Source organism: Tursiops truncatus, chromosome 16 (assembly GCF_011762595.2).
Source record: "Tursiops truncatus isolate mTurTru1 chromosome 16, mTurTru1.mat.Y, whole genome shotgun sequence".
Classification (NCBI taxonomy): domain Eukaryota; kingdom Metazoa; phylum Chordata; class Mammalia; order Artiodactyla; family Delphinidae; genus Tursiops; species Tursiops truncatus.
The window spans coordinates 57,869,598-57,893,055 of NC_047049.1; the positions used below are offsets into that span (position 1 = coordinate 57,869,598).

A 23,458-nucleotide genomic window follows, 5' to 3' on the forward strand; every position below is an offset into this window, starting at 1 on the left:
GAATTAAGTGGTAACTCTTGACAAAGCAGTTATTATCATGAGATAATTGACCTTGTTTGAGAGTTAAGTATCCTGAAGCAAAGTTGAGTGTACTTAATCCTGGCAGGTTAATTATCTAGTCGTTACGGAGCCTTGAAAAGTATTACTCTTAAGAACCATTTGCAAGATGACACTATTCAAAAAAAGTTCTTAATAAAAATGAAAAACAAGAATAATCAAGTTCTTTAGTCATGTACTGCTAGATTATGACTACAAAGCAGACTGCATTAGCAGGCATCAATGAATATAATTACCTGCATGTAGAATGTCCTTTTTTAAGCTGAGTCTAGGTAACAAATGGTTGTCTAGGTAACAAATGGTTGTCGCAGAAGGGAAACGCTTTAAACTTTGAAGATGTCAGAAAGAAATTAAAAATACAATGTAACATTTAAATAATTTATATATTATGGTAGTTTCAAAACTACCTTAACAAGGACAACCAATAAATTCAGATGTGTAGTTTAAAATTATAAAATGCAATTTAACTGGTTACCAAGAATTTTTAATTGAGCCAACATGAAAATTTATCACTATGCGTTTCTGAATCTCAGTTAAAAGCAAGTCACACAAATCAAAATCAGAATGAGATGCTATATTACACCCCTTAGGATGGTTATTGCCAAAAAAATGGAAAATAGCAAGTGTTAGCAAGGATGTAGAGAAATAGGAACCCTTGTGCATTGCTGGTGGGAATTGTAAAATGGTGCAGCTGCTGTGGAAAACAATTTGGTGGTTCCTCAAAAAGTTAAAAAGAGGATTATTACCATATGATCCAGCAATTCCACTTCTACATACCCAAAAAACCTGAAAGCAGGGACTTGAACAGATACTTGTATACCAGCAGCAGCAGCATTATTAACAAAAGTCAAAGGTAAAAACAAACTGAATATCCATCAATGAATGAATGGATATACAAAGGGGAAACTCTGATACATGCTACAACATGGATGAACCTTGAAAACATTATCTTCAGTGAAATAAGCCAGACAAACAACTACTGTGTGGTGCTACTTTCTGAGGTACATAGAATAGGCAAATTCATAGAGAAAGCCAGTAAAATAGTGGTTATCAGGCACTGGGGGGAAAGGGAAATTAGCAGTTATTGTTGAATGGGTACAAAGCTACTGTTCTGGAAAGATAAAAAAGTTCTGTGAATAGACAGTGGTGATGGTTGCACAACATTGTCAGTGTACTTAAAGCCGATGAATTATACACTCAAAAATAGTAAATTTTGTTATATATTTTTTAGTGTGATAAAAGAAAGAAAAAAAGTAAATTACATCAGTTAATAATTTATACTTTGTTTTTATCATATTAATGGAGTATCGGTATTCCTGTGAATACTTCTATTTTGTTTCAGAATGAGCTCAACCAAATATTTTCAGATATTCCTTAGAGAAGAATACCCTTTTCCCTGGGCAAATCAAACAGAGAAAATAAACAGTAGGGGTGAAAGAAGAGAAAAAAAAATCTAGCTTGTAAGGCATTACAGTTGAGCCTGTTAACAATGAAAAGAATAACTATCGGGCTTCCCTGGTGGCGCAGTGGTTAAGAATCTGTCTGCTAATGCAGGGGACAGGGGTTCGAGCCCTGGTCTGGGAAGATCCCACATGCCGCGGAGCGACTAGGCCCGTGAGCCACAACTACTGAGCCTGCGCGTCTGGAGCTTGTGCTCCGCAACAAGAGAGGCCGCGATAGTGAGAGGCCCGCGCGCCACAATGAAGAGTGGCCCCCGCTTGCCACAACCAGAGAAAGCCCTCGCACTGAAATGAAGACCCAACACAGCAAAAATAAATAAATAAATTACTAAACTCCTACCCCCAACAACTAAAAAAAAAAAAAAAGAGCTGGATATTAAAAAAAAAAAAAAAGAATAACTATCTAAAATTAATGTTTGGGATTATATTATTCTAGATTTCAGAACAAGGACTTGCTGATTTATAGTAAAATTGGTCAGTGTTACTGACTATTAGAACATCTGAGAAAAATGAATCCACAGTTTTTGTAAAAAACATTTTTAGGCTCTAACAAAAAATTTAAAAGATCTTCTAGTATTTCTACACAAATCCTTCACTTTACGTATAAGGAAATGGAAGGAACAGTAGTTAGCTAATAAATCAGCAAATTGATTAAATTTTAAAAATTTAATTTAAAAATTCTATAAACATTTTATTAATATATATTGATGTATCATTTGCTAATATTTAAAGTAGGGTCAAGACTTTTAATGTGTGTATGCTGACTGATATTCTAGAGCCTTTCTTATAGAATCAGATCCATAATTCATGGTTTATGAATTTCACTTTTAGTTTCTTTAAAGGAGAGTCAAAACTTGAAGACTTCTATGGAGTACTCCCGAGTGCAGCTATTTATAGGTTCTTCTTCCTTTAATCTTTAAAACTTTTCATGCCCACACCTAATTCAAGAACAACTTTTTAAAGCAATTTGTCTTTACTGAGTTTTGTACCCAAACTTAATTCATTAAACTAATTCTCACTCTATTTGCACTCTATTCTATTTTATCAGATTATATAATCATTAAAAGCAAATTTGTAGGAAGAGAAGTTGGTCTATCAGAGAACAGCCTAATAGCATAATAGTTTTTCCTTATTCACTTGGAACTATTTATTATGTTTTATCAAGGGAATGGAGAGTACATGTTATTCAAGCAAGTTAGTTAAGTGAAACTTAAGAGAGGAATAATATCAATACTGCTAAGAACACCTTCAACACTACCTAACAAAAACTCAGCACAGTTGACCTTTGAACACCACCAGTTTGAACTGCACGTGTCCACTTATATGCAGATTTTTTTCAACAGTAAATACTACGGAACTACAGGATCTGCCGTTGGTTGGAACCTCAGGTGCAGTAGAACCATGAGTACAGGGAGCCGACTATAAATTATATGCAGAATTTTTATCGCCTTTAGAGGTGGCAACCCAACCCCCTGTGGTTTTCACAGGTCAGCAGTACTTTCTATGGACCACCAGGGAAGTCCCTCACGTTTTCATTTAACATTGGTTCTTTAGAGCTTTTTATATGAACAACTCTAATTTTCCCCATTTTTAAACTTATGTAAATGGAATCACACAGTATGTATTCTTTCAAAAAAGCTTTATATGGTATAATTCACATATAATGATCTGCACAAATTAAAGTATCTAATTAGATAAGTTTTGACACATGCATAAAGTCCTGAAACTACAGCCACAATCAAGATAAGGAACACATTCATTACGTCCAAAAGTTTTGTTATGCCCATTTGTGATCACTGCCTCACAGCACAACTCCTTCCCAGGCAACCATGAATCTGCTTTCTGTCACTACAGTTTGAATTCTCTAGAATTTAATTTAAATGGAGTTACACAGAATGTACTTTTTGTCTGGCAGCTCATCTTTCACTCAGTATAAATCTTCTGACATTCATCCATGTTGGTGCATGTATAAATACTTCATTTCTTTTATGGACTAGTATTCTTGCGTATAGATATACCACAGTTTGCTTATCCCGTCACCAGTTGATGGACACTGAGTTGCTTCTAGACTTTGGATATTACAAATAAGAGTTCCTACAAGCATTTGTGTATGTATTTATATGTACATATACTTTCATTTCTCTTGCGGGGGGACAACTAGGTCATATGGTGGGTTATATATAACTTTGTAAGAAACTGGAAAACTATTTTTCAAAGTAGTTGTACCATTTTGCATTCTCACCAGCAGTGTATGACAGTTCTATCAGCTTGTGCAAATATCTTGTATAGTCATACTTTTTAATGTTGGACACCTGAATAGTTGTTGCATGTTGTATGGGCTGAAGTTTTGCTTTTTTGGATATGGATATTCAATTGCTATAGCATAATTTGTTAAAAAGACTATTATTTACAGAATTGCTACTGAAATTTTGTTAAAGAATCAACAGTTGGTCTATTTCTGTACTATCTCCTCTGTTCCATGGATCTATTTGCCTATCTTTAGGGCACTGCCACACTGTATTGACTACTGTAGCTTTATAAGTCCTGACACCATGTAGTGTAGGTCCTCTGATTTTTTTTTCAAAGTTGGTTTGACTATTTTAGTCCAGTGTTTTTCCATATTAATTTTAGAATATGCTTGTTGACTTCTAGAAAAAATGAACAAACAAAAAACCTGTTGGAATTTTAAATTAAATTATGTTGAATCCAAAGACCAATGTGAGACCTGACATCTTCACAATAGAGTTAAAATCCATGCACATGCCCTCTCTCTCTACTTAGTTCTTTAATTATTCTCAACAATGTTTTACAGTGTTCAGTATACAGGTTTTTATATCTTTTATTAGATTTATCCCAAAGTATGTTATATCTTTTCATAGTAATGGAAATAGTAATTTTAAATGTCAATTTCTGCGTGTTTGCTGCTACTATATAGAAATGCAACTGGTTTTTGTGTGTTTATCTTGTATCCCACAACTTTGCTAAACTCATTTTTATTTGTAATAGCTCTTTGTAGATTTCAAAAGATTTTTCTACAAAGATGATCACGGTGTTAGTAACAGAGACAGTTTTTCTTCTTCCTTTCTAATCTCGATGATTTTCATACCTTATTAGTACTGACTAAAACCTCCAGTACAATGCTGAATAAAAGTGGAAAGAGTGAACATCCTTGCTTTGTCCCTGATCTTAGAGGAAAGCATTCAGCTTTTAATCATTAAGTATGATATTAGCTGTACATTTTTTGTGGATGTCCTGTATTGGGTTGAAGAAGTTCCATTCTATTCTTAGTACTCTGAGGGCTTTTTATCAGGAATGGATGTTGGATTCTGACATAGGTTCTTTTCTGTGTCTATTAAGATGGTGATGTTTTTTATTTTTACAAAGGTGAATTATATTGATTGGTAAACCAACCCTACAGTCCTGGTCATGATGAATTATCCTATTACTGGATTGAATTTGCTAAAATCACGGGGGGAAAATGTCAAAATCCAACATCCATTCCAGATAAAAAGCCCTCAGATTACTAAGAATAGAAGGGAATTTCTTTAACCCAATACAAGGCACTGTATGCATATTGGGATAATATTGTTAGGAGGGACAAAAGGAGCCTCACTCTAGACTAATTTTGCACCAGTGGTGCTCTAAGTACTCTGAAGCTCATGAATTATGAGGTTCTCTACTCTAGCTAGTAGAATAAGAATGGTTACAGGCTCTCTGTGCACTCTGAAGATTATTTGCTAGTATCTTCTCAGGTGGTTCTTTGCCCAGCCTTCATTAGTTTCCTCACAGCTGATCAAGTACTCAGCTGAAAGACTTGGGTGGGACTCTGCAAATCTCCTGTGTTCTCTCTCTATGCAGCTCTTTCCTTTCGGGTACTATGAATTGCAAACTCCAGCTGGCTAGCTGTTAGATTTCCTGAACTTCCAGCTCCATCTCTTCAATTCAAAGAGACTGCCAAGCTCTACGTGGGTTCTCCTCTGTGCAATGGCCTAGAAATTCTCTTCAAGTGGTAAGTTGGGTTAATCATAGGGCTCATCTCATTTATTTCTTGTCTCACAAGGATCACTGTCCTTCATTATCTGTGAAGAGATAGCCTTGGTGGACAAGTTCTTCTTTTTTTAAAGTATACTTTCTGAGGTTATCAGAAAAGCTTTAAAACATCATTAGTAGTACACAATCCTATGAAAAGGAAAGTGGCACTAGGTAGAAAATAAGAGTCAAGTGTGTTTGGTTTTAGCTAAGTGCTGACATTTTGAGAATTTATATTAAGCACAGTAGATTTGTTTGTTTTTTTCTTTTTTTTTTTTCTTTTGAGGGAGAAAGAGGGGGAGAAGGACAAAGCAATCCTGTATGTATTCCCTGAGAAATATATTTCACACTTCATTGCAATTTAGAAATGAAATGTCCCTTGTTTTCCTAGAGAACCGAAGATAGTTTATTATTACTTGAGTATTCAAGGAGAACAATGAAATATGAGATTAAAGAGATAAAGCTCATAATAACATATTTGTTTTATAATCAAATATGGTATCATTTTATTTATCCTCATTAAATTTCATCACTTAATTGGTATTTCCAAACTATTAAAATTGTTTAAAGTCTCATTTTGACATTCAGTTTACTTGGTATCTATTAACGTGTTGCATTATTTACATTCTGTGCGTTTGCCTTATCTACAAATACAGCTTTATCTGAATCACTGATAGTTTACTTGAGCAAACACTGAAGCATATCACTAGAAATCTATTAATTTATCGGAGGACTTTTTGAGACTGGTTCAGTAAACTATCAAATATATCTAATTGCCCTGTATCCAATATTTATTATTCTATAATCCATATTATGACAAATCATCTCAAATATACTATACATCTACTGTTTATTGGTCTGCCATAATAGGTACTACATATCTGTTGAATTCATATGACTAGCAATCGTACAAAAAAAGTAAAAAGTTATCCTGACATGACTTGTAACCAGGTAGTAGCTTGTAATTTTACTACTTCCTCTTCTAGGTAGGGAAAAATAATTTCTTTAATAATCTATACAGTACTAACTTCTAGTCAAACTTTACCAATTTGTAGAATCAATCAATTTTTTAAATTGTGGTAAAATATACATAAAGTAAAATTTTACCACTTTAACAATTTTAAGTGTTAAATTCACTGACATTAAATATATTCACAATGTTGTGCAATCATCACCACTATCCATTTCCAGAACTTTTTTTCATCCCAAATAGAAGCTTTGTACTCATTAACTAACTCCCAACTCCCCTTTTCCCCCAGTGCCTAGTAACCACTATTCTGCTGTCCTTCTTTATGAGTTTTTCTATTCCAGATACTTCATTTCAGAGGAATCCTTATAGGAAAACCCAATAGGTGTCTGCTTGTATCTGCCTTATTTCACTTAACATAATGTTTTCAAGATTCATTCATATTGTACCATGTAACAGAATTCATTCCTTTTAAAGGCTGAATAATATTCCATTGTATGTATATACCAGATTTTATTTATCTATTCATCTGTTGAAGAACATTTGGTTTGTTTCCAACTTGTGGCTATTGTGAATAATGCTGCTAAACATTGGTGTAAAAGCATTTGAATCCCTGCTTTGAAGGTTTTTTGGTTATACCTAGAAGTGGAATTGCTGGATCATATGGTAATAATTCTCTTTTTAACTTTATGAACAACCACCAAATTGTTTTCCACAGCAGCTGCACCATTTTACATTCCCAGCAGCTATGCACAAGAGTTCCCATTTCTCCACATCCTTTCCAGTACTTGTTATTTATCATTTTTTAATTTTGAAAACAGCCATCCTACTGGGTGTCAAGTAATATCTTACTTTGGTTTCATAAGCATTTCTCTAATGATTACTGATGGTGAGCATCTTTTCACATGCTTATTGGCCCTTTGTATTGATATATCTTCCTTGAAGAAATATTTATTTAAGTCCTTTTACCATTTTTAGATTAGGTTGTTTTCTTCTTGTTGAGATGTATTTGAGTTGTTAAGATATATATTCTGGATACTAATCCCTGAACCGATATATTATTTGCAAATATTTTCTACCATCCATGGGTTGTCTTTTCACTTTCCTGATAGTGTCCTTTGATGCACAAAAGTTTTTAATTTTGATGAAGTCCAATTACTTTTTCTGTTGACTGTACTTTTGGAGTTTTTTTAAACAATGAAGACCATTTTGATATCATCAGCATTTTCTGCAAACCTAATTATTCTTGGGCCTCTATTCTTTTCTATTCTTCAATGTCTCTGCCAAACTTTTAGCATTGTTCCCTGGTTCTATAAATGCTTTCCATCTTTTTTACATATGTTTTACAAATGTGAGCTCTCATTAAAGAGTTTTCTGTGTGCTCTCCAATGTTTTTTATTTTTGTTAAGGCTCCTCCTCATTTTCTTTTTAATTAAGGTTATTTGAGGTTGATGTTAAGGGCTAAGGATGAGGGCAAGGGTTGACTGATAAATGTGATGAAAATGTTTTTTATCCTGCTTGTGGTCACAGTCACATGACAGGTATGCATTTGCAAAAGCTCACAGAAATGTATAAGAAGAGTGAATTTTACTACATGTAAATTATAAACCTGAATAACCGGGCTTCCCTGGTGGTGCAGTTGTTAAGAATCTGCCTGCCAATGCAGGAGACATGGGTTCAAGCCCTGGTCTGGCAAGATCCCACATGCTACGGAGCAACTAAGCCCATGTACCACAACTACTGAGCCTGCGCTCTAGAGCCCGTGCTCCGCAACAAGAGAAGCCACAGCAGTGAGAAGCCCGCGCACTGCAAGGAAGAGTAGCCCCCGTTTGCCATGACTAGAGAAAGCCCACACACAGCAATGAAGGCCCAATGCAGCCAAAAATAAACAGATAAAATAAAAAAAACAAAAAAAACAAAAAAACCTGAATAACCTAATCCTTTAAAAGACTAATTTTTTACTGTGTAAGAAATTAGTATATTCTGAAGGAAATACTACAAATACTGAGTTAGAGTGGTCCAAACTGAGGCAGTTTTACTTAATTCTCAAGTACACAGTTTTTATTTATATATTTCTAAACATATACACAAAGAGAAACCAAACAAACCAGGTACTTTAAAAAAAAAATTACTCACCGTCTCATTTCCAAAGAGTATGTCAACGTAAGGCATAACTTTCATCAATGATTCCTTGTAGAACTGACTAATAAATGGTGCAGACAGATTCAAAGTGAAAATTCTGTTGTTTTCAGAAGCATGGTGAGCCACTTTTAAAACTGACTCTGGGGAAACTGTGAGAAAAAAACCCTGGATAAAGAAAAAAAGGAAGGGAAATTAGAAATGCTATCTCCACATAGTCACTCTCAGTGAGAATAAAAGAAACCTATACAAAATACAAAAGCCTATATAATGTAAACCTTAAAAATACAATTATAAAATGCCAGGCAGAAAAAAGAATTTGATGAGGAGAAAAGTTTATCACATGAGTACTATATGCTTGATATATGCCATTACATTAGAGAATAAGACATTATTTATTTCATATTAGATTTGTATATTCAATACTGAAAGAATTCTAGGAATCTACATAAGAAAAAATATTTGAAAGGTCTCATTCAGGACAATAATTACTTTTAAATCAGACAAATAGTAATGAAGGCAGATTAGATCCTCACAGCTTCTTACAAACAGTTTGGATTCTTATTGTCAGGAAAGCTATATTTAAAAATACTATTTATCTGTATCTTAAACATTAGTAAGTCTTTTAAAATATATATTTACGCTTTCTAGATGCAATAAAGTATAAGCAAAAACATGGATGCTTATATGGAAATCTGGTTTGGATGATGCGCAAGGAAATGAAGGAGTACACAAAGGGCAAAAGAAGATAAAAGTTTGGAAGCCCAGCTGAGGTAAGAACACGAAGGGCCTTGAGTGGCAGTTCAGGAGTCTATTAGGTGGAGTGGGGATGAATGAAGGGTAATGAAGTCTTCCTTGAAAGAAAGGAGTAACAAGCTTAATAGGAGAATTCAAGGGAACGTTACTCTGGACAGCAACAGTCAATAAAAGCCTGCTTTCGGCTTTGTAAAAGGAAATCATACTGGGAGTATTACATACTGGACTTAGCAATTGTTTAAGATGTGGGAGACAAAGAAAAAAGAGTCAAAAGATTACTAAGATTTTAAATCTGGTTCTACTATTAATAGAAATAGAAAAATCCAGGAATTCCCTGGTGGCCCAGTGGTTAGGACTCTGCGCTTCCAATGCAGGGGGCACAGGTTTGATCCCTGGTCAGGGAACTAAGATGCCACATGCTGCGTGGCACGGCCAAAAAACAAAAAAACAAAGAAAAAAATAGAAAAATACAGAACAAGACCTGGCTTAGACGTCAAAGAGAGTGTTTAGTTGTGGTCATACTACATTTGAGGTGTTAAGGGACTTCCAAATATATCAGAAAGCTGGACTCAGGAGAAAGGCCATGGAAGAAGGTGATGGTAAAAGAGTTGTTGTAATTACCAAGAAAGAAAGGTAGAAAAAGAAGAGGGCAAAGGACAGAATAGAGGAGAACCAAAATCAGGGGACAGAGGAAAGGAAAAAAGTAGAGTACAAGAGGAAGGCACACAAGAAGAACAGAAGCCATGACAGAGAAACCCAACAAGGGAAACTTTAAGAAGATACTTAAAGGCACCGAAGCTATCAATGGGTAGAGAGGAAAGGGCTGAGCCAAAGTCACAGGATTTGATGGTTAGGAGAAAGTACTTAAGGTATGAAGGTAAAAACAGATAGTTGTTTAAAAAGGAATGGTGAGAAAGTAAGGGTAAAGATAAATTATTTGGGGAGTTTTATCAGTGAATAATAATAGAATCATCTAAAATTCACTGAGCCATTCTTACAATCCAGGCACTATACTAAAAGCTCTATGTATATCAACTTGGTTATCATTTTTTCCTTACATAAACCTATGAGGTGGATACTGTTATTATTCTCTTTTTATGAATAAAGAAGGCAAGACAGGAAAATTAAGAAAGGTTTCCCAGATCCTAGAGCTTATGTGTGATGGAGTTTGAATTCAAGTGACTCCAGAGATAATTACCCTAGTTTTAGTAGATAACAGAGAAAAAAAAGAGCAAAAAGATAATTTTAGTGGCAGAAGGGGAGTAGGAGAGTTGTTTTTAAGAACAGGGAAAGTTTAAGCATTTCTGCTCTTCAATGAAGGATCTACTGGAGAAACAGAAGAATGAAGAAGCAAGAGAGGGAGGATAATTAGAGCAAGGAACCAGAGGAAGTAGGGAAATGGGAACGAGAAGAGAAGAGCTACCTTATGTTAGAAATAACCATCAAAGTGTAAAGGAAACTTCTTTTAAAAGTTACAAAAAAGCTATTGAAATATTCACTTATAACTGAGGGACTAACCACTTCTATCTTGCAAACTCAAAGAGTTTAAAGAGAAACAAGATTATTTTTCTATTATTTTCAAACTTCAAAATGAATATTAAAAGAACACTAAAAAATTAATTTTCTGGCAGGAGTCATGTGTACTGGGATCCCCCTTTGAACGGTTTCTTGCGCTTACAAATTCTGAAATATTAAGAGAATTTTATACTATAATTGTCTTTTACTAAAGTACTGCTAATGAAATTCTAATAAAAACATTTTCCTATCACAGTAACATAATATTTTCTCATCATTTAAAAATTCTAAGCCATTAATTCTTTACCAATATTCAATTGTTCTAAAAGGAAACATGTCTTAGTCTTAGGTAACATCATTTAATGTTTTCATCTTACTTTCTAAACCAAATACCATGTCACTTGCAAACTATGAGCATCCAAGCTGCTTTGCTATTTATGTCACTTGGAGAATTAAAATGAACAGTTTCTATAGCATCTTGTCTCCATAGTAATATGTATGTACTTGCTTTTTAGTCTTTCATTTAATGAGGAGAGTTTAAAGCTCCCCCCTCCCCCTGTTTCTCCCCAAACTGTTTCAGCATGAAATAAAAACCTCCCAGAGCTAGCATTCTGCCAGCTGTGGATTAACCACAGACAGCCATAGAATGGTTTACATAAATAGTAACCTGGTCAAATAATTAGGCTTCTCACCAACTTCAGACTGAAAATTTGATCTGTGCTAAAATACATCTGATTGTAATTTAAGGTACAGAACAGTATGCCCCAGAGTCTAAATCTGGCCTCATTCCAAATGTGTATGTTGTATGTGTATTTTACTTTAAAATGCAACACAAGAGAATTGTGATGTGGACAGTAGAACTTCCATTTTCTTAATTTTACAAAGAATACACAAAAAACCATCAGCTTTTAACTGAGGCAAATTCACAATTTAAATTAATTCCATTTTTGAATGGTTTCTTGTTTTTCTTTAAGTAAATATTTAGTATTTAAACAATTTAGGATTTGTGCTTAGAGTGCACAGACTTAAAATCGATGCCAACCATAATTTTTCTTTCTAGATTTATATCCTTTGCTAGGCCACATGTTCCAGACCATCGTATCACCAAAACAAAACTGTTATAAAAAAATTTTTTTTCAAGTAACAGGTTTGTAATAAAAACAGGCCAATAATTTATAGAGCTGTAGTTTAGAAAAATACTCTATATAATCAACAAAAATCTTGTAATTTTCAAAATAGGGATTTCAGTAGATACAAGAGTTAGCGCTGCTACTCTTTGGCCCTAGGACCAACGAAAAGCAAAGTAGATTCTAACACTTAGAGACTGGATAATATTAATCAGAATTAAGGGTGAAGTGAGACAATTTTATCCATTAAAATGGAAACTGAAACAGAAAAAAAGGGCAGGAATAGGAGGAAAGGGGAAAGACCAAGACAGAGCCAAAGAACCATTTTTATCAGAGCCAGACTTAAAGCCTGGAAATCTCAAGTATGTAGATTTCTCATTCAGCCACACTGAGGATTTCTCAGGGTAGTTTAAACATGGGGGAATGTAAGTAATTGAAATATTTAAAATACTAAAAGAAAAGACAAGAAACCGTTCATTTCAAATCACATCAAAGACAAAATACCAAAAAAACCAAAAAAACAAAAAAACAAAATACCCAGGAATAAACTTAACCAAGGAGGTAAAAGACCTACACTCTGAAAACTATAAAACACTGATGAAGGAAACTGAAGATAATACAAAAAAAATGGAAAGGTAGTCTGTGCTCATGGATTAGAATAATTAAAATCGTCAAAATGTCCATACTACCCAAAGCAATCTACAGATTCATTGCAATCTCTGTCAAACAACCCAAGGCATTTTCCACAGAACTAGAACAAATAATCCTAAAATTTATATGGAACTACAAAAGACCCCAAATTGCCAAAGCAATCTTGAGAAAGAAGAAGAGAGCAGGAGGAATCATGAGCCCTGTCTTCAGACTATACTACAAAGCTACAGTCATCAAAACAGTATGGTACCGGCACAGAAACAGACACATAGATCAATGGAACAGAATACAGGGCCCAGAAAGAAACCCATGCACTTATGGTTAATTAACCTATGACAAAGGAGGCAAGAATATACAGTGGAGAAAAGACAGTCTCTTCAATGAGTGGTGCTGGGAAAACTGGACAGCTACATGTAAAAGAATGAAATTAGAACAGACTCTAACACTGTATACAAAAATAAACTCAAAATAGATTAACCTAAATGTAAGACTGGATACCAAAAAACTACTAGAGAAAAACAAAGGCAGAATACTCTTTGACATAAATCACTGCAATATTTTTTGGATTTGTCTCCTAAAGCAAAGGAAATAAAAGCAGAAGTAAACAAATGGGAATTAACTAAACTTAAAAGCTTTAATACAGCAAAGGAAACCACTGACAAAATGGAAAGACAACCTACTGAATGGAAAAAGTTTGCAAATGATATTACTGATACGGCGTTAATATCCAAAATGTTATATAAAGACCTCATACAGCTCAATATCAAAAAAATAAGCAATCCGATTTAAAATATGGGCAGAAGATGTGAATAGACATTTTTCTAAAGAAGATATGCAGATCTACAGGCACATGAAAAGATGCTCAATACTGCAAATTATTAGAGAAATGCAAATCAAAACCACAATGAGATATCACCTCACATCTGTCAATATGGCTATCATCAAAAAGTCTACAAAGAACCAATATTGGCAACGATGTGGAGGGAAGGAAGACTTGTATACTGTTGGTGGAAATGTAAATTAGTACAGCCACTATGGAAAACAGTATGGAGGTTTCTCAAAAATCTAAAAATACAATTACCATATGATCCTACAATTCCAGAGCTGGACATATATCTGAAGAAAACAAAAACACTAATTCGAAAAGATAAATGCACCCCAATGTTCACAGCAGCATTATTTACAATAGCTAAGATATGAAAGCAACCTAAGTGTCCATCAACTGATGAATGGATAAAGATTACTCAGCCATAAAAAGGAATGAAATTCTGCCATTTGCAACAATGTGGACAGACCAAGTGAGAGTTATACTTAGTGAAATAAGTCAGACAAAGAAAGACAAATATTCTATGTTATCACTTATATGTGGAATCTAAAAAATAAAATGAATGTAATAACAAAACAGAAACAGACTTGCAGATATAAAAACACAACAGTGATTACTGGTGGGGAAATGGAAGGGGGGAGGGGCAAGACAGGGATATGGGATTAAGAGATACAATCTACTATGTATAAAATATATAGAGGGCTTCCCTGGTGGCACAGTGGTTGAGAGTCCGCCTGCCGATGCAGGGGAAACGGGTTCGTGCCCCTGTCTGGGAAGATCCCACATGCCGCGGAGCGGCTGGGCCCGTGAGCCATGGCCGCTGAGCCTGCGCGTCCAGAGCCTGTGCTCCGCAAGGAAGAGGCCACAACAGTGAGAGTCCCGCGTACCGCCAAAAAAACAAATACAAAAACAAAAAACAAACATAAGTAATTTATTGGGCTTCCCTGGTGGCGCAGTGGTTGAAAGTCTGCCTGCTGATGCAGGGGACACGGGTTCGTGCCGCAGTCTGGGAAGATCCCACATGCCGCGGAGCGGCTGGGCCTGTGAGCCATGGCCGCTGAGCCTGCGCGTCCAGAGCCTGTGCTCTGCAACGGGAAAGGCCACAGCAGTGAGAGGTCAGCCTACCGTTTAAAAAAAAAAAAAAAAAAAATATATATATATATATACACACACATATATATATATAGATGTATACAGGCAAGTACATATTGTACATCACAGGGAAATACTGCCATTGTTTTGTAATAACTTTAAACGAAGCATAATCTATTAAAATATATAATCACTATGTCATACACCTGAAACTAATGTAATATTGTAAATCAACTATACTTCAATTAAAAAAATAAAATACATAAAATATAAAAAAAAGAAACGTGGTAGTAACTTGCTTATGAAGAAAGGTTGGTGAAATTAATATATTAATACCGCTGATGGGAGTGAAACTGACACTTGTTCCAGAAAATAAGTTGAAAATACACACGAGGAGCTATAAACAAATTCATATTCTTTGACCCAATAATTCTACTTCTGAGAGTCTACCTTAAGGAAATAATCCAAAATATGGAAAATATTCATTTAGGAACATATCAGTATACTATTTATCTGACTGAAAACCTAGGAACAATATATTCAATAATAGAGGAATAAATAGTCAAGTAAGAACTGGCATATATACCCGTTCTAAATCTGGCTACTGATCATTTATTTTTTAAAAAAATATTTATTATTTATAAATTCTTTATTTATAGCTCTACATTTATTGGGTGTTTCCTTATGCCAGGCACTGTGGTAAACACTTTACAGCCTATCTTTCTTTTCACATATCTATGGTCTTTAAGAGGTGGGAGCTATTGTTTGTTTCTTTTTTTTTTGTCTGTGCCACGTGGCATGTGGAATCTTAGTTTCCCAACCAGGGATTAAACCCACACCCCCCACAATGGAAGTGCAGAGTCTTCACCACTGGACCGCCAGGGAAGTCCCTGGCTATTGATCATTTAAAATGTGGCTAGTGCAACTGAAGACCTGAATTTCAAATTTTATTTAATTGTAATTTAAATGTAAAAAGCCACATGTAGCCAATGAGCGCATGGAATGTGGTTAGTGTGACTGTGGAACTGAATTTTAATTTAATTTAATTGAAAAAAAATTCAAAATGGAAGGAATGTAAAATATTTTTCTGCTAAACACAATTTTATTGTTTTGGTAGGCTACATTTCATTTTGACTGTTGACAATTTAGTGACTGAGCTGTGTTATAAATGTAAAACAGACACCAATTTCAAAGACAGTATAAAAAAAGAATGTTAAAATATCATTAATTTTATATGATTACATGTTGAAATGAGAATTATTTTAGATATCTGAAGTTAAATAAAATATATTAACATTAACTTTAGCTGTTTCTTTTTACTTTTTTAATGTTGCTACTAGAAAATTTAAAATTGTTTATGTGGCTTGTTTTATATTTCCATTGGATAGTGCTATTCTAGAGAATACTTTGAAAATAATAAAAGTGATGATTATGAAAATAAGTGGCAAAGTGGAAAATGTTTATAATACACAAATGTTAAATGAAACGTAAGATATACAAGTAGTAAGCACAAAATATGGTTATAAACTATATTATATCAATAGGAAAAGAAAACTGGAAGAGAATATACCAAAAGCAAAAATGGTTAAATTTCAGTAGAAAAATTATGGATAATTTTAATATTTTTATTTTTCAAATTTCAGTGAAGTGGTTTGATTACTCTCTGATAAAAATTATTTAAAAGATAAAAATACTTTGTTCACTTGAATTAAATCTTTGTTCAAAGAAAAGATGTTTATAAATAGTGAGAAGTTTAGTTCAAAAAACAAGAGTAAGAACAGATCAAGAGCTGGGAGTAAGTCTATTATTTCTTCAAGTAGACAGCTTAAAAAGGAACAAACTAAATATGAAGTGACTTTAGTAAATATAAACCACTATTCATAGAAGCAAAAGAGAAAATAAATAAGAATGTATAGTAACAGAAAAATATTAGGACAACTAGAGAACCCCACTAAACCTCGACTATAACTGATGAGAGATGGCTGAGAGTACCAGATGGTGTATCTCAAGATGTACCACAGTTGTCTATTCTAAAGAACATAATTAGTATGTTTTCCATGCCATAGTAATACTAGTCAAGACAATGGGTTGAGAGAAAGAATAAATTAGAAGCCAAAAATAACAAATACAAAAACCATATAGCAAGTTTTCTTCCCTTTAATGAGTCGTACATGTTTTGCAAAACTCTTATAGAGTATAAAATCTATTTCCTTGTAGGAGTGTGAGGATCAAATACGATTTATTTTTTTTTTTTTGGCTGCGTTGGGTCTTTGTTGCCGTGCGTGGGCTTTCTCTACTTGCGGTGAGCATGGGCTACTCTTTGTTGAGGTTTGTGGGCTTCTCATTGTGGTGGCTTCTCTTGTTGCAGACATGGGCTCTAGGCATGCGGGCTTCAGCAGTTGTGGCTCACGGGCTCTAGAGCGCAGGCTCAGCAGTTGTGGCACATGGGCTTAATTGCTCCGTGGCATGCAGGATCTTCCCAGACCAGGGCTTGAACCTGTGTCTCCTGCACTGGCAGGCGATTTTTAACCACTGTGCCACAAGGGAAGCCCCAAATGTGAATTATTATAAAACATACTTCCTATTTGCTTGTAAGGAAAATGACTTTGACAAACATTAAGATAATGTATAAATTGTTTACTATTACAATGTTATGATATGCACTACTTCATAGTAATGACAGCAAAAGAATCACTACAAGAAGAAAGCCAGAACAAATATACTAGTGATGCTGTAATGCTTATGTTACCACTGACTGAATATAATGCATCAGTGGAAGAGGATAATTCACCTAGATCTTCCTGCCTGTGTGGCTCCTTTTGGAAGCATCAATGAAATCACCTATTCCACATATATTTTAATCTTTTTCAGGATTAAAAAACCTGCAATCTTACCTATACCATGAACATAGATGTCAGCTTTTCTTCCATCCGAAATAAACACCTCAAAAAGCATGTAATAGGAGGCAGCAAGACATAGTAGAAAGAAGATGGGTTTTAGGGGGACATACATGAGGATATATTTATCACAGCTTTGCTGAAAGTAAAAGGGAGTGTGAGGCATTCTGGGAGTCTATTTCTAGGGGAAGGATACAGAAAATGTGGTGAATGCACACTATTATATAAAGATTTAAAGTAATATATTAGAAACATATACATCATATTGTATATAGTTCATCCTTTTATATGTTCTGTATAATGTACACACATGTGCGCAATACCTAAAACATCATGATACACTTTTCAAGGATGCAGGACACATATCAAACACATTGGAGTACCCATGGTGGGGAGGAGAATAGGATTAGGGATCAGGAATGATAGGAAAAACTAAAATAATAAGAGGAGCCATACCTAAGCCATATAATAATAATCCGTCAGGATCTGAGATGGATTCACTAAATTCTCAGCACCACAGAGTTTAAACAAACTAGTATACTTATTTTTAACAGTTTTGCCAGTCTTAGTACTTACTAGATACATGACTTGTGCTATGTAACTTCCCTACGTCTCATTGTTCTCATCTAAAAAATGGGAATAGTAATGGCTATTAAGGTTGGTGTGAAAATTAAATGAATGCTTAATACAATGCCTGGTACGTAGCATGCACTCCATACATATTAACATTGTATTAACATTACTTCTGTAGTAATATCAAGAGCATTAGAACGTTTTGTTTTTCCATTAATGTTGAGTTCTATGTTATAGCTCTTAGTTCTAATGCTTATCAAAATTATGATTTTTAACTTGAATATAGAGCTTGGTATTTCCTTTGAAATACAAATACATAAAACAAGATCCATCATTCCCTTTCCAAAAGCTCTCCCTGCCTTCTCTCTCTCCTTGATTTAATCATCCTATATCCTGCTGACAGATTAATCACCCTAATCACTCTTATTTTACTAGTAAATTAAATCCAAATGCCTCACACCCCAGCATTCAAAGCTCTCCACAATAGTACTCCAATGTACAGAGCACACCAGCTGTAACCTCTATTACTCTACAATGTATGTCCTTGCTTCAGTCATACAGAATGATTTGCTTCCCCCCAAATAAATCTTCTGAGTCTTTATGTTGTTTCTTCTATCTGAAATATCCACTACCTCCACCTGTTGGAATTTCACCCCTCCATCAAGGTCCACTTAAAATCGAACTTTCATCCCACAAAGTCTTACTGCATTCCCACTAACACATGTATTCGTTCTTCTTTGAACTTCCGTAATATGTATTATGAAATAAATAACCAAGGGTATTTATTTTATTAATATAAGCAACTTGCATTTGTCTTACCTCCCAAACTTCATTGTAACCTTAAGGGCAAGAGTAGTTTTTATTTTTATGTTTGCCACAGCACAAAGAACAGTGTACAGATAATTTAAAAATATCTGATTAAATTCTTACTGAGATTCTACATAAATTCCCATGTAACTGAAATGCTATTTTGTTTTTTGTTATTTTTCTTTTCTTTTTTAATTTTTATTGGAGTATAGTTGATTTACAATGTTTTGTTAGTTTCAGGTGTACGGTAAAGTGAATCAGTTATACATGTATATATATCCACTTTAGATTCTTTTCCCATATAGGTCATTACAGAGTATTGAGTAGAGTTCCCTGTGCTATACAGTAGGTCCTTATTAGTTATCTATCTTATATATAGTAGTGTGTATATGTCAATCCCAATCTCTCAATTTATCCCTCCCCCCTTCCCCCCCAGTAACCCCATGTTTGTTTTCTACATCTGTGACTCCATGAAATGCTATTTTTGGGGGGGGAGAAAAAAAGGACTGCTGCATTTTCACATGTTAAAGGAAGAGTATATTTATTTTAGACTTGGACAACTCTCTAGCTCAAAGAATCTGAACTTTCTCAGTTCACAGCACCCTTAGTGAATAAGTAACTTTTACATGGTGCCCTAAGAAATACCTAACAGTTCTATTTTTTGTAACAGTCAGGTCTGAGCAACTTAGTAAGTACTGATAATCTTAACAACTTAATACCTGGTTTGAAAAAATAATGTATATAAACTGAAAAAAAATTTTTTTTACTTCATTCAAAAACCACCACAACACTTACTAATGGGATATGGTGCTGATGATGGGCACTGCACGACTCTTCAAGCCTTGGATTCTAACTGAATAGTGCAACCCTCATTTCCTGTTCTGCACTGATTTTCAGGATTTTTTTTTTTTTTAATCACAGCAACCATTCCCAAAGATAGGACATCATCCCAAAGGAATGCATCACAATCTGATATTGAAGATATGCATTACCCTGATATACAAAATACCCTATGGAACTCTTGTGAGTTTGTTTCAGGACCGTAGGGTGTCTCAGTGTACAGTCTGGGAACTGTGGCTCTAGTTGAAGAAAATACCGTGATAAGCATTTTTATTTGAGAGAGTTAAAGCCCTTCTTGGGCATGATTCATAGTATTTAGAAAATGTCAGTAATTGACTCTGCATGAGACAACAGAAGTAAATCGGAGTATAAGGGTGGCACTCTGGAGAGCAGAGGTAAGAGGATTTTATGAAGAGATGGACCCCAATTAGATGATAGCAATGGGTACCCTGAAGGTAAAATATGGCCAATGAAAAACCGCCTTTGGCTGGGATGCCCTAACAACTTTGGTAATGCTGATACCTAGTAAACAATTTTAATTTGTTTCTTATCCTATATAATGTTATAATCTTTCTCCATTAACTTAAACCTTCCATAAAAATTAGTTCTTCACTTCCCAAAATATGTACAAACAATTTTCTGTTCTGCTCAATGAAGTTTGAATCTAAGAATTATTAACTCTTTGTCCCCAAATCAAATGTCCTATCAATTACACCTTTAGAAATTCTTACAACTATACTCTTTCCCATTAATATGTATACAACATTAGTATTAATCTTCCATTAATACAACCCTCATTTGCCTTGTAAACATTACTGCAAGAGTTTCCTGTTTTGGCAAAGTTCCTTTGCTGAAAAACCTTAAATGGCTCATTTCCTAAACAATACATCTCAAATTTCTGACATGGCATCAAAAACCCTGTAATTATGACAGTAATCTATCTTGTCTACATTTTCTCTGATGATCCACCTTCAAGAAACTTTTACACTGACCACACAGAGCTTCTAGCTACCTTAAGCAAAAATTCTATATTTCCCTATATCCTCTGCTTTGCTGGCAATATTTATTCACTCTGTAGAATCTGTTCTTCACCTTCCACTTGGACAACAAAAGCAAAGATTGCCAAATGTTTTCTGTTAAAGGCCCAATAGTAGGTATTTTAGATTTGTGGGTCATATGATCTCTACTGCAACCACCCAACTCTGCTGTTTTAGTACTAAAGTGGGTATATACAATACATATAAGCATAAGCATGACTGTGTTCCAATAAAACTTTATTCACAAGAACAGACAGTGAGCCAAATCTGGCCCAGGTGACATATTCTGCTGACCCATGAACTGAAGGAAAAGAAGGAAATACATACTACCAAGTAAAAATACCACTCAGATAAAAGGAATATTGAAGAGAAAAATTAATAGGAAATCCAATATAGTATGATAATGACAGTTAGCTTCCTCAAAAGAATAAAGGGCACGAAGAAACTGAATGTCAAAGTGGGCTTAGAGAGGAGAAAACAATATACAGTTGATCCTTGAGCAACAAGAGTTTTAACAGCACAGATCAACTTATACGTGGATTCTTTCCCAATAAATACATGTGAAAGTACTGCATGATCCCCAGTTGGTTGAATCCATGGATACATATGCATGCATGTGGAGGGTCGACCGTAAAGTGATATGCAGGGTATATTTTTTAATTTTTATTGGATTATAGTTGATTATATGCAGGTTTTTGACTACATGGGTTGGCACCACTAAACTCCCACATTGCTCAAGGGTAAACTGTAATTATATTTCCCAATGTCCTCCGCTGAAATGAGAACACAGACTATTTTGAGGCTAGCACTAAATCAACACAAGTTACTTACACTTGAGTAGAAGACTCAATCTCCAAGGGATACAAGTTATCTTGTTTGCGTAGTTGCTGCTCTCTATCTCCACCCCTCAACCCCACTCAATGCTTCTCCCTATGTGCCTCTGAAGATAACTGTTGAAAACAGACCCTCTATCTGCCATAAGCTAGGCAGAAACACTTATATAATTTTTATACCCTGAACGTTCTTCTCTGTTGGAGAAACAAAAATTGTCAAGTGGTAGAAAGCTAACCAATTGTTTGAAGACTTTTTTTTTTTTTTGTGGCCACCCCACATGGCATGTGACATCTTACTTCCCTGACTAGGGCTTGAACCCACATCCCCTGCATTGGAAACACTGAGTCTTAACCACTGGACGACCAGGGAAGTCCCTTTGAAGACTTTTTTGAACTTTCAGAAATGAATCATAATCATGGTAGAACCAAAGGGTTCACAAACCAGACAACTGTGGACTAGAATTAAAATATATGCCTTCTTTGATGTATTGCAGAGAATCCTCTTTTAACTCAAGCTCTGGCCTGCTTTTTGGCAAATTATTGAAACAAACACCTGCTGTTCCTGCATTTTTAATAAGTGGCACAAATGAAGCTATGTTTCTTTGTTGTTATTTTTATGTATAAGTGACAACTGGAGTAGTATTTCCCCTAAAATATCTAAAATAGTAGCAGATAATAGAGCAGCATGTCATAGCTTAAAAAAAAAGTGACTGGACTAGAAATTCAAGATTTCAAATGCTGGTCTAGGTTTTGGACAAGCTACCTTGAAATACTTGAGTGATATATTTAATCTTGATGAACTTCAGTTTCTTCATGACAGGAGAATGGGTGGATCATCTTGAGAAGCCCCTCCATCTCAAAAATTCTGGAATTCAGTTAGGTTTTAAGTTAACTGATATTTTTTTCCCAATTGAGGTGAAATTTACATAAAACAAAACTAATCATTTTAAGGTGAACAATTTCATGTGGTCATATTCATAATGTTGTACAACCATCACCTCTATCTAGTTCAAAAGCATTTTCATCACCCTCAAAAAGAAACCCCAAAGCTATTAAGTTACTCCATATTGTCCCTAGCTCCTGGCAACTACCAATCTGTTTTCTGTTTCTGTGGATTTACCCATTCTGGATATTTCAAATAAATGGAATCATACATTATGTGATCTTTTATGCCTGGCTTCTTTCACTTAGCATAACATTTCTGAAGTTCATTCATATTGTAGTACATAGTAGATTTATTCCTTTTTATGGTCGAATAATATTGCATTGCATGGATATACCACAGTGTGTTTATCTATCTGGCTATGGACATTTTTTTTTGTTTCCATATCTGATTTTTTTCCTGTGGATTAAAGTTAATACAATTGTACATTCATGCTGTAGTGGTAACAACTTCCACATTATTTGTTTGACTGCTTTTCTCAGTTGACTCTTTCATAATACAAACACAAAGGCACAATCCAAAGAACACTTACCTTTATAATAGTTTTAAACAAATGTGAAGAACAAATTTTAAGTATTAAACAAGATATCTGAATATGGATCAACTTGAATATATTTTCATTAAAGAAAATATTTCTGCTTTTCAACACTGTCTCATTTTGATGATTTTTAAAATAATTTTGGAAGCAATAAATAACATAAAAAACATGTACATATTGAAGTTGTACTTTAAAAAAGATCTGGGGGCTTCCCTGGTGGCACAGTGGTTGAGAGTCCACCTGCCGATGCAGGGGACATGGGTTCCTGCCCTGGTCCGGGAAGATCCCACATGCCGCGGAGCGGCTGGGCCTGTGAGCCATGGCCGCTGAGCCTGCACGTCTGGAGCCTGTGCTCCGCAGTGGGAGAGGCC

General features: G+C 34.8%; 1 protein-coding gene across 10 annotated transcripts in view; it reads right to left on the reverse strand.

Moving 5' to 3' along the window:
• The window catches only part of ADK (adenosine kinase), a 483,942-nt gene that overhangs the window by 137,421 nt on the left and 323,063 nt on the right, over window positions 1–23,458 (reverse strand). For all 10 annotated transcript variants that reach the window (XM_019936015.3, XM_073793430.1, XM_019936011.3 and 7 more), the window contains one exon: window positions 8,650–8,820. In XM_019936015.3, coding sequence (XP_019791574.1) covers window positions 8,650–8,820 — 171 coding nt within the window. The remainder of the gene's footprint in view (window positions 1–8,649; window positions 8,821–23,458) is intronic.